The sequence below is a fragment of the Theropithecus gelada genome, chromosome 4 (assembly GCF_003255815.1).
Source record: "Theropithecus gelada isolate Dixy chromosome 4, Tgel_1.0, whole genome shotgun sequence".
Lineage (NCBI taxonomy): Eukaryota > Metazoa > Chordata > Mammalia > Primates > Cercopithecidae > Theropithecus > Theropithecus gelada.
The window spans coordinates 47,670,609-47,683,398 of record NC_037671.1 but is presented as its reverse complement, the minus strand read 5'-3'; the positions used below and the strand labels follow the sequence as shown (position 1 = coordinate 47,683,398).

The following is a 12,790-nucleotide window of genomic DNA, read 5'->3' as shown; positions in this document are numbered from 1 at the left end:
TGTTTTAAAGAATATTTAAGTGTGTTTTGATAGATTCCGATTTTAGTGTGTCTTGTGTCTTGATAGAACCAGAATATTTATGAAAATAAAAATAAGCCTAATAATCAGCACATGGCTCTGAATTTTCTTCCTGGGTACGTGTGAGTGATAATGTTAAAAACAGACCACTTCATGTGTTTTCTCTAGTCATATTGGTGTTCAAAAATATTTGGCAATATGCTTATGCATGTTATAAGGGAGGGATATTGTTAAATCTTTACTACAGAATCAAGAATAAAGCTTTCCTGACAGTACTCATCGTCCTTATCTAGCTAACACTTTTAAAATGAAGTGGTTACTAGTGGTAAAAAGTTTTTAAAATGTTAAGTTTTCTTTCTAAATTACAGAGAGAGAAAGACTATGTATATGTGTTTAGTTTTGAAAACTGGGAGAATATAAAGAATTCTGTGTGGACACTGGACTTTATAATGTGAAAAAAAGAGTTTGTGGAAAGTAGATTGGATTAATGATCAAAAGTTGGAGTAGATTGACTTGTATATTTACATTTCTTTAGAAATACACTGTAGCACATTGTCTTTGTAAGTAGTATCTCCATATGTTTTATCTTTTTAAATATTTTATTTTTGCATTGACTCTTGTAAGAGCTTTTCTGCATTTTGTCAAAAGCTGAATTACCAAAATGCTTTACAGATTTCATGAGAGGTAAAAAATTAATCCTATTAGATTATCTTTTGTAACCATTTATCCTACATAATGTTAAGATGCTGTTGTCTTGATGGGAGTTTTCTCATAGATTACTTCATGATGTCTTAATATTTTTGAATTGGGTGTTAGGTTCTTAGTATGAAATGCTTATGTACTTTCACAGGTATCAGCTTTATGGAAAACACAGTGATTGGTATAATATGGATTGTTAGCATAAAGAAGTTTCCTTTCTGTGATCCTGTACAGTTGTTACAGATATCTGTAATCTGATCGTTTATGAAATAAAATGAGAATTTACTTTTATCTAAAAAAAATATATTTTAATGAGCTGTATTTGCATTAAAGTATCTTATAATAAAATTGTAATTGACTAAAGAGAATCTGCACCGTGTACCTTTTTGATATGCATCGATTTTCTAGGATCAAGTTACAGTGATACAGCAGTAGGTTGACGTTGTAAAATGTAATACTTTATTACATAGTAAAATCAATGTGATGATCCTTTCTTTTAAGCTTCAAAGTAAATTCACATTGTTTAGATTCATTTAAATAATTTGTAATCATTTAGTAGAATTAAATCTTTTCACTTAAAGATTATATTGGGAACTTGAAGTCTTAAACTGGCAAGTTCAGTACAGAAATTTAAAAAGAAAGTTGATTCTAGCAATTATTATACAAAAGTTAGAAATTCAATGCTTCAATTGTTTACCCAGGTTACATGGTTGTTGAGAAAATATACCTGTTTAGCTTCAAACCAGAGTTGTTCTTTGAGATAATATTTATAAGTAGGAATCTATTAGCAAATTAATTCCATTCATATTTGCCCTTATAAACTCTAATACTTGGTTTAACTGATATCAGTTTTTAATTATTGTTACTTAAGTTTATAACTGGAAAGTAACAATTTTGGATTTTACAAGATTGTTTTAGTCTTGAAATTCCTAGTAGACTTGTAATCCCTGTTATTGGTTTTATAGATTGACATTTGTTAACATACATGCAAAAAAATGTTGATTATATTTCATGACAGAACTATAGTACCTCAGTTATATAATTTACAATTTTTTTCCTGGCTTATAATCATTATTACAAGTTTTGTAGTCATTGGTGTGAATACATTCACACTCATTCGTGTGTATATGCCATGTGTAAAAATGTTAAGACAAACGTAGAAATTTAAGTTGAACATATATGACACGTATTTTGTTTCTGTATAAAAATACATCTGTGTTCATATGAAATTCCGTGGAATATCACATTATTCTGATATTTCTAAAGAAAGACTGCATATATATGTATTTAAAACCTTATTGATGATTGTTATTGTGATGTGGCTAGCATTTTCCTTTATTTGCCTTTTTTTTTGCTTTTACTGAAGCATAAATTAGATGTAGGTGTAAGATACATGACTATAAGGAATATATAAATAATGGTGTGGTTCATGTAATTTAGGGGAACCTACAAATGTGTATTTAAGTTCTTGAGTTGTAACTTAGTCTGTTATATAAATATATGTTTATAGTTTATGGTATATAATGATTCTGGTAGACGCAATTGATGTAAAAAAAAGTCAATGCAACTGAAATGTAAAATAAAATTACTTTATTTGACTTTGTGGTAAAAATTATTTGCCTTACATAGGGATATTTAGATACACCTTTTTAGAAATGTCACTAATCTGATGTAACTCTAATGTGTAATTAAGAGAATTGGCAGTAGGAATAGTGGAGCTAAAAAAGTCTTTAAACTGTTTACCAAAATAATCTTAAATATAGTTCTGAGAATAATGTTAACTTGGTAAATTTTCTAACATCAGTATGATAGTTTTTAAACATCTCAAACATTATCGAAAATTGCATATGTCTGTATGTCGGAGATTTCCTTGTTTTATGGGCAGTTGATTTAAAAGATGAAAATCATCTAATCAAGGTAAACATTTATCTTTTATTTAGATCTCAAGTCATCCTAGGTATGATTTTTGTTCCTTGGGTGTATATTGGATTTATGAGTATTAACAAGAATATAGAGTAGAGGAAGTGCATGAATAACAGTTTTTTTTTCTCTGCATGTATTAAGTACTTATGTAGCAACTAGCCTTTAAAGGCCTGTTTTAATTCTACAGCTTATCTTATTTGGGCATTTTTTTTTATATCAGGGTAAATTATATAAAAAATGATTGTTTTTATATCATGTTTTAAACGATGCAGTTTCTATTTATTAGTCTTTACGAAAAACTTTGCTTTAGTTAGGCTTCTCTCTATTCAGCAGTAACAACAAAGCCTAAAGTGTTTGATAACATGTTGCTTACTTCCACTCAACAATGTTCCAAATCTTGAGTCCTGTGCCCTTAATAAATAGCATAAAGGGGAGGAAATTCCTAAGAATTCTACATAAAGTGAAGATATTGTATACAATATAATAAAAGAGTACTTAATCTCAATTGCTATACGGGTCTTAAAACAGTTGTATGGGAATGTATGGTCTGCTTCATGTGTATGTGCTGTTGAATGGACAAAAGCTTGTGGTTGACTGTGGTTAAAAATGTAAGGAAACTCCCTTTTAATAAGGTATAGAATTTCCCTGTTATTTTTTGAATTGTAACACATGAATCAAAATATATATCCAGTGAATTTCATAATCTTTTTGAAATGGCAAGAGATTCTATTAAGGTGTGTAATTTCATTATGTCAGACTTCTTTTAAAGATTTGTTTTAAAATATTAAACATCTCAGTTTTGATGAAGAATTTTCACATACTGTAGACAGTTAGAATATTTTATTATTTAGAAAATATCAAGTATTGGAGTTCATTGTTCTCTTTATTATGGGAGTTTTATGATTTTTTGGGGGTGGGTGGGGAGAGGCAGAATTTTATCTATCTTTAGTGGAAGTTGCAGAGTTCATTGGTGTAGGAGAAAAAAATAGTACATTAAGGTAACCTATTGGGAAGTCTCTGCTTAAATTACCATTGGATTTGCTAGCACCTGATTAATAATGTCTGGCATGTGAGTGACTAGAAAAAACAGTTTTGCTTTGCCATAATTACAATTTTAGTATTTGCAGGAAGGATTTTTTTCACACTGAGTTGATGGTATTTGTCTATTTGGTCACATGTTTTTATATATTTTTAATAGATGCTGTAGAGGTAGACTGTTTCAGTGAATCCTTCATATAAACATGTCTAAAGATTTTTGTTAGGTAGTATTTGCAATTTTAATGCATTTGATGAGCTTTTGCATGATTTCACTACTGACTAGAGTTGTCATATCTTAGTATCCTAGAACAAAGGTTAGAACAGTAAGGAAGATTGGTATTTGTATGCTTTGGAGAGGAATTTGAGATGTTACCCCGTTTTGCCATCAATTTTCAAGTATGCACGGGTGCATCATTAATCATGAGAAATGCAAAAATAAATAATCTAGTCCCATTGGATTTTTTTCTATGAATACTTACCTTTTCCTTTTTTATATATATATACAGTTGAGGTATTTAGGTAACCCCTAACCTTTTGCTTCAACAAAGAAGTACAGTATAAAAATATTACCACAGTTTTCATGTGAGCAGTTCTTGGGCCGGGGGTGGGGGGAGCCCTCTAGATGAATATTTGTTGAAAAAAAAGTTGTGATACAGAATGTCTTAACTCAGCCCCAATACAGTACTTGAGGACCACCAGTGTGTAAAATTGAAAGCACATGAATTTTGAAGCACTAGAAAAGGTTTGTAATTGATTAGCGCTGCTTTAAAGTATTGGAGTACAGTGAGTTTTGATTTGTGAATGGTTCTATTCAATAAAGATTAATTCTGTGTGTTTGATAAAATCTTAGCGCCTTCAATGAGTTAGCTCCCCCCGCCCCTGCAGTTTATTTAACCATCAAATATTTCAGTGTTCTTTTAACAAACTGGAACATTTCTATCTTACTGAATTTAACTTTAGCATGACTGATTTAAACAAGTCAGACTATCAGTTGTTAGCTGGAAGAGTGTAATTGAATAAATTAATATTTTGTTCTTTTAAAATAGCTAAAATATATTATAATGTAATCATGTGTATTTCATGCCTTGTGATATAGAGACTGACTGATCAGCAGGGTCACACAGACCAGCCAGATCTTTTTCTACAGTTTCTTTTCAGTGTTTTCCATTTCAAAACATTTTTTAAAAATAAAATTTAAAATTTCAAATCTTTAACAGTTTGTAATGTAAAATTAGGATTATTATAATTTAAAATAATTTATATGAGTCTTTGGGAATTACTTTGACATTTTTAGCTTTTGATACGTGTTAGAGTGATTTTCTGTGTTTGTTCTTAACTTTGTAATTCTGCTCCCTAGATTTTGGAATTAAGCTCTGTATTTTAAAAAGAAGCTATAAAACTTTGTCACTACTAAATCTTGAAACTATGAAAATATTATTGATATGGACCACAACTGCTGTTTTGGAAATCAGTGTTCACACATCATGTTCTTGCAGTTACGAAGATTTTATGTAGATAATCAGTTAGCTGATATATTTTCATGAGTTACTAATTTTAAGATACTCTGAGTCACATCTGTGATTTTCAGCAAGCTATATTTATGATAAATGATGGACAGATTTTAAGTAGTACAGATTGAAAATTTTTGATTAACTCAAAGTGAAGTATGCTGAGAGATCAAGGACACTGAGACATATTCCTTAGCATGCATGCGCGCACACACACACACGTGCTTCAGTCATTATATTTGAGGTGAGGCAATTGTTAATGTGTGCTTTGTTCCTCACCTAGGAAAATTCTAAACTTTGTTTTTAACTATTTTACAAAATTGGGGCACATACTTAAGACATTTCATTAGGTGGTTGTGATAATCATTATATAAAAATCTAAAGCCTGAAGTGAGGTTTTAGACTTTGCATAGATTATAGAATGGGGAAATGTTTGCAATGTGATGATAACATATACATGATGTCCACTACTCACCTGTAATTAGTCTGAGGTAGTGGATTCACGTTAAGTTCTCTATTCAGGCTTTAAGATACTGTTTAGGGGTTGAGGGGGAGGGAAGGTGCAGCCCACTTTTCAAAAGAGGAAGAATTGGTTGTAATGTTGGGGAAAAAAAAAAGAGGTTCACTACCGTGCCTTGCTTAGAATCCTGTCAAGTTTTGGCAATTTTAATGTAGAATAGTTATTAAGAATGTTACAGAAATATAAGATCCCTGTTATGATAGAATAAGAAGCAGTTTAATACATTCTTTGTGAGAGTTTTAGCATATTCTTCGTGATAGCTTTACTTCTAATACTGAAGAATTTTTTGAAACTTGTGTTGTTCCTGATCTGGTTTTTAAAATGTATTTAAAATAAATAGTTAAACAGAGTGATACTGTGAAAGAGTAACTTAACTGCCTCTGTTATACCTCCTTGATATCTCTGTTATCCCTGTTTCAAGTTATCCCTCTGTGTAACAGTAGTTTTAACCATTCTTTTTCCTTTTATCTCTTGGGTAGTAGTAACAAACTTTCGATGTATAAGCTATAATTATGCTATGTATTGTAATGTAGTCTAGCTGTATTTATGTCCTGCTTCCTTAATATAGAAATTTTTAGAGTAAAACTTAGTACCCATCATTAAAATTTTAAATTAATCTGTAATTATTATATTGTGTATATTATAACTGAGGGGGCCCACTTACAGCTATTGAGGGAGTCACTACAGCAATTTTACATTTTTTTGTAAAATACAAAGTACATTTCCTCACCCTGTAAGAGAAACCTTTTTTTCCTCCCTTCAGGTTTAATTCTTTCTGTTTGACCTAAACTAAGACTGATTATCTAGTAGTATCCAGTGAAAATGTGTGAAGTAGGAGGAGTAAAGGAAACTCCAGTCATTAGTTGTAAGTTAAAAGCAAAGTTAGTATAGATGTACACAGCAAAAAGATTTATTTTAAATGATACAAAAAAATTTTTTAAAAACTTGCCTTGTAGCTGGAACATGTTGGACATCATAAAGAGAATCTTGTAAGTGTGTTTAGCTATTTTGCTATAATAACACATCAGCTGATGAATGTTAAAGTCATTTACATATCTGTATCAACACTAACTTGAAATTAAATATTAAGGGACTAGATTATGCCTGCTTCTTTTAAAGTCCAGCGTGGTTTAATGGTTGTGGCTTTTAAAAATCATACGGGGTGTCCTTATGGAGCTTTATTTTTCATGAGGCTAAACAGCAGTTACTCATTTTGGTGGGTCCAAAAATGTGATTAAAAGAATCTTAGATGTTTCAGTGTTTGCTGTGTGTTTATAACAAGGTCTATGGATAACAGTGTGTAGATGTAAAATTAAAATTATATAGAAAAGTGCAGTTGCATGTAAGTTTTAAAATACTTCCATGAACTTTTTAATATCCTGGGCAACTATGAAAATGGCTGTGATGTACTTATCATAATTTTATTTCAGCTGAATGTCTATTTATATAAAGTTGTTTAGAAACAAACTTATTTAGATAGGATACAGTTTAAATTTATAAGTAGATTTCTTTCAGTTGAGCTGGTTAAAATGTTAACTGTACTACAGGTTTATTTCTGTGTTATACATGGTAGACCATAATGTTGAGATAATTCTGTGGTCTGTTATTTTGTAAAATTGCTTCCTTTTTGAAGTTTGCTCAAATATTGGGAGCTGCCGGAGTCAATAATTTATAATGCTTTGATTAAATTTAGAATCTGACTTTTCTTCTGGTGAGGGTTAATGAGAGTATTAAACTGTTTATTTTACTGTTTTCATATCCTCACTTCTATAACTCTAGAAAACATTTTGATCAGTGTGAGATAATTTACTTTTGTCTATTTCAAGTCATTACTTTGGAAATTAGATACGTTACAGATACCAAATGCAAATATATACAGAAATTTCATTTTTCAATTCTTAATGCAATAAGATAGCATTATTAGGATCTTTAATATACTATTTGGAAAAGCTAGCAGTTTATCAGAGAATCACACCTTTATGTTTAACAGGTTCATATCTTACAGGATTTTAAAAATGGTAACACTTACCCCAAAAGAAGTTTTGCTGACATGGTGTCACTGTGCTGAAGAGGCTGTTTGATGCCATAGTCCCTCCTTTTTTTTTCAGATAGAACTTGTACCCTCTGTTGTAAATACTGCTTGCAGCCTTAAACTGAAAATACAAACCATACCCAAACCTTGTTTTAGTTTTACAGTATGCCTGGAGTACATAGACTTTATATTTATTTTTTTCTGTCAAGAAATTATGTAGCTGGTAACATGTGAAAAGCAAAGAAACAAAACAAAAAGAGAATGAGCAAATATTTGAAGGACCTACTATTACTGCATAGACTGTGGTTAGAGAGCACTCACTGACTCTGTTGGTCTCGGTGGCTGGTAGTGACCTGCGGAGATTAACCATTTAAAAACCAGAGACTTCTTGCTGTCCTCCTGGAGAAAGTTTGCACCGCACTTGTGGTTCTGTGGTTGTTTGTGAGGCGAATGAAGCATTCACACAATCCAAAAAAGCAAAAGCTTTAAAACTCCTTTTTTTTGCAAGCACTATTACTGGAGAGGCAGAATCATGTGGTTTGTGACCTCACAGTACTCTAAGTAAAGTGGGACTGCCTACCACTGTGGCTTTTCCCCCTTGCTCTTTCTCTCTCTCTCTTTCTCTCACAAAAGGCTTGTGGTAAGGCCTTTCCTGGCATCCAGAAGGATATAGCTTTTTAATTTTTGTGACTCATGAGGATTTGGATAGAATACAAATGCTGAAGGAGCCCAAACTCCTGTAAGGTTAAGCATTTGTAGAGCAGAGCTCTGCAGCTAAGGGCTTTCCTTTCTACTCCCCCCTCAACCCCTGCCTTTTTGCCTCCTCTTTTTAGTTCATTATTGTGTCTGTGGAAAAATGAACAAAATTGGCTCAAGAGTCTGTGTGAAATTCTGAACAACAGTGATGATTTACAATAATTCACATCTTTGGACTGTATCACATTCTGGGGTCTGCTTCATATTTGCTGGGTGGCTGGATTCCTTCTGTTTTCCTTTTTCTTGTCTTCTTAAACTTGTGAATCTGTAACTCATTGTAAAAAAAAGTTTACCTTAAGGTCTGGTTGCAAACTGCTTGCTAGGCTTGACTATAATTGCCTGTCATGAAAGTGTTAGTCTGGGCATTCTTTTACAAATTTTAAATCACGTCTGTCTAATTTATTATCAATATATTAGGTGGCGGCCTTTACAATAAAGATTAAATGTAATGTTTCATGTGTACCATTATCTCATGCCTAGTTTGAAGATCTTAAAAAAATGAATGGCAGGAATTGTAATATAGTTTATTGGATGAATCTTAGTTTTCTTTATGATTGTAATATTTTTTGTCTTTCATGGAAGTGTATTCAGTTTATATAGTTCTTTAAGTAGTTTAGACATTAACAGAGTTTCTGATAGCAGATCTTCTATAAAGTAAAATGCTTCTGTTATAATGTAGATTGTTCAGTATTAGATTCTATGAGCTTAGAATAGAGTGGGTTAACAGAAGCTTTTTGTTTGTTTGTTTCTAATGGAAGCTTTGAAATAAATTACAAAATGCTGTGTGTAGTAAGGAATAATGCCCACAGACAGAGTATGTTAGTCGTCTCGATTTGCTAATTCTGATTCAGAAGAAAATTGGAAACATCTTTGGGAAACTATCTCCTTTTTTGCCCCTTTGGACAAGTATGTATAGAACTCATTTTCTTATTAGGATGATTATATATCATAGGCAGTGAATTTTATATTTATGAATAGAGCTTCCTGTTTTCATCAGTTGGGAGTGATGGAGTATTTTTCAACAAAAATTATAAAGGCGAACAGACCAATTTTCTAGGCATTTTTTGCCATTTATCCACGCCACTCTAAATCTGCATGTTAGACTTCTTCCTAGTGTGACAGTAACTAGGAGTGGCATAAAGTAAATAGGGTGGGCGGAGACAGTGAATTACAAAAGATTATTTGGAATGTACAAGGAGGTAAGGGCTGGGGAGACAGGAGGGTGTCAGAACTAAAATATCTCTGTGTTCTTCCTAGTGCTATTCATTATCTGCTTTTGGTTCATATTAGATCACAATGACTGTACAAATATGTGCATAAGTTTCTTTACAGAAAATTTGATTTTCCCGAAATACACTGGTAGGATATGGGAATGATTCTAGTCCTTTATTTTTCAAATGTCCAGAACTTTTTCAGAATAAACTTTTAGTGATAAAAAACCAGAAATACATTTTGGTGTTTTATTTTAGCTATGGATTTATCATGCCTAATTGTACGTGTAAACAGGTTTTACATTGAAAGGTAAAAGCTTTCATTTAACATGCAGTTAGTTATTCATGCGAAGGAGAGAAAAATTTTTTTTGTTTATAAATAAGTTGTATCCATATTATCTGTATCTCTAATTAGTATCCAAAGTAAACAAAAGGAGGGTTTTGTCCATATAGCTTGTGGGATTTCCAAACAGTTTCATGTGTACATATAATAGAATCAGTTACTTGAAAATATGTAGGTAGCTGCTGTAGTATGATAAGCAAATGGTTTTCTTCTTTTCAAGTAAGCTTATAATAGTTTCTATGTTAGTATTCACTGAAACATCTTATAAACCCAGCATTTTGCTGATTATTTTCTTCCTTAAAATCTTCTTTATGCAAACTTTGGCTTTTCAAATTGACCTGATAAGAAATTGAGTAATGTTTAATATCTATTTGTCATTTAATTACCTGTTCACTTTTTGCAGGTAATCCTCCTGCATGTTATTTTTGGGCCAGGATCATTATTCTTAATGCATGAGAGTTTAGTAGATATTGTTATATATGCACTTTTTGTCCTGCGTGAGGCCTATCAAATTCTAGCAGGAGAAAGTGAAATCATGTGCTTTCAAGTTTGTGTATTCATTATCCACATGAATTTTTTTCCTAAAATGAAAATATATCCTCTTTGGAGCAAATATTACTTTGTTGTAAAAATTTAAAAAACAACAATGATAACTGATGCACATTTGATAATTGGTAAACATTTGATAATTAACAGTGTTTTTCATTAGAAATAGCTTACTACATGTGGTGAAGAGATAATGGTTTAGAAAAGTCAATGCAAATAAAGCTCTTTTGATTGTAGATTTAAACCATGCTTATAATCAGAAATTGAAAACCACAGATTTATTTTTATTTTTATTTTTTGCTTTTCAAAGACCCATAAAATTTTATCCTCTTTGGGGACATGTTAGTATTTGCTGTTTTGAAGTAAGCAGCAAGTTTAGATATACTGTATAAATCATGTATTTTAATGCCATGGAAATGAAATATAGTTTTGATCTTGAAATCAATTTCAATGAAATTGTTGGTATCTTGCTTCTCCATTACTTTGTAGTTAATAGAATGTGTCAGAATTGATTGAACTTTTTGAAATACCAAGGTATTTGTGTTTAAATGCTACTTATGTCTTCATTGTAACCATTTGAGTAATTTTTTATTTTCTTAACTAATGATCATATTTTAATACATTAATTTTACTTTATCTACTTTATCAATATTGTGCTGATTTCTATGCATGTTTTTAAGGATTGTTTTAGACTTATTTGCTGCTAATTCTATTCTTTTATTCTATTCTTTCATTTGCTGCTAATTCTTTTAATTGAAAATCAAAGGAGAAAGTGGTTTGATGGAGGAATTTTTAAACTGCAGAGATCCTAATTTGGCTTAAAATGTTCTGATTATGAGGTTTTAGGAAGGAAATTTTTAATTTATTGTTTCATCTTGGTGTGTGACTATCTTTTCTTATTTTCCTTTTTTTGGACACTTTTTCTTTTTTTGGATTTGATGTATAGCTGTTTAAGCTTACATGACATCTATTTGGCCTTGTATTGATTACTTCTGTTAGTAAAATATGTATAGTTTTATCTATTAAATTATGGTGACTGTGCAATATTCCATTTCCTTGTTTGATGGGGTATATGTTTATGTACACAAGTACATGCACATTTGTCTGATTCTGTATGTATACAAGGCATTGTTTTGTAGTACTTTTTGTAATGAGAGTATTTTTCTCAGTTTAATTAGATCATGTAAAAACCCAAACTAGCACCATTTCCCTGATTGTTTGAACAACTTCATTTGATTAGTTTTAGCAGCTGTGTAAATGTGAGATTATGTGGAAATTGGATGCCAGAAGAGAAAAGCTAAGTCAATCTCTCCCTCCCTCCCTCTCCCTATCTCTCTCCCTCTACCTGTCTCCCCCTTTCCTCCTCTTTCCCTTTCTTTCTCCTTCAGGCTTTTTTGGTTTCTCTCCCTTTTTTCCCTCATTTCTATACAGGCTCAAAGTAGATTCTTAAGTTATGGTAGGGGATATTAACATTAATCCTCACTAATGAGTACTTGGTAGATTTGGAGCTCTTAACATTCATTACAAATTGTTATATTCTGGTATGTGATACCTCAGTTGTTAGATAGTATTGGCATGTGATTATAGAGAATTTCTTTTAGCTGTTTTTAATTGTTTCTTGAATCCTTTTATGCTAATTTACTTTAATACATTGTTCACATAGCATTAACACTAATTATGAGGATTACTTTGTTTTTTTCTTTGAGTATTCTTTGAAGTGCATAGTGATCCATACTTGTTTAATGTAGCTGTATAAATAATTCATGTTTCTTGTAATTATTAGAACAATTCATCTTCGAATGCTGTCATTTTTGTAATAATAAAAAAAGGCGAGAACTTGCAGAAAATATGGGAAACATGCTCTTGTGACAGCTGAGGATGTGGCTAGACTAAAGCAGGAAACTACTACCCACAATGCAATGTTACATACACTACCACTTAATAAAATTTTTATCAAACATGCTACTGACAAAACCAAAGAAAAATAATATCCCAGCTATGCTATTTAACGTATCTAGGGAGAAGTGAAAGTAATCTTTTTAGAACCTTTGTACTTAGAGAATATAGTAAATGAGACTGCAGGACATTATTGTATATGTTGGAGCACTGCTGTAACTTTGTGCTATGGAACATGGCTGTAGGTAAAACTGTCTTATAATGAGAATCTTTTGTATACTAGCTTTCTTGGAAAAGGTG

At 31.3% G+C, this 12,790-nt stretch overlaps 2 protein-coding genes across 5 annotated transcripts in view; one reads left to right on the top strand and one right to left on the bottom strand.

Annotated features, from left to right (window-relative positions):
• RUNX2 (runt related transcription factor 2) overlaps positions 1 to 8,230 on the bottom strand; it is a 221,188-nt gene extending 212,958 nt beyond the window's left edge. For both annotated transcript variants that reach the window (XM_025383817.1, XM_025383818.1), the window contains exons 1-2: positions 8,060 to 8,230; positions 7,736 to 7,859 (exon numbers count right to left, since the gene is read on the bottom strand). In XM_025383817.1, the coding sequence (XP_025239602.1) occupies positions 7,736 to 7,859; positions 8,060 to 8,197 (262 nt within the window). In that variant the 5' untranslated portion in view covers positions 8,198 to 8,230. The remainder of the gene's footprint in view (positions 1 to 7,735; positions 7,860 to 8,059) is intronic.
• Positions 1 to 12,790, top strand: part of SUPT3H (SPT3 homolog, SAGA and STAGA complex component) — a 538,163-nt gene that overhangs the window by 41,518 nt on the left and 483,855 nt on the right. The gene's annotated exons all lie outside the window — the stretch shown is intronic.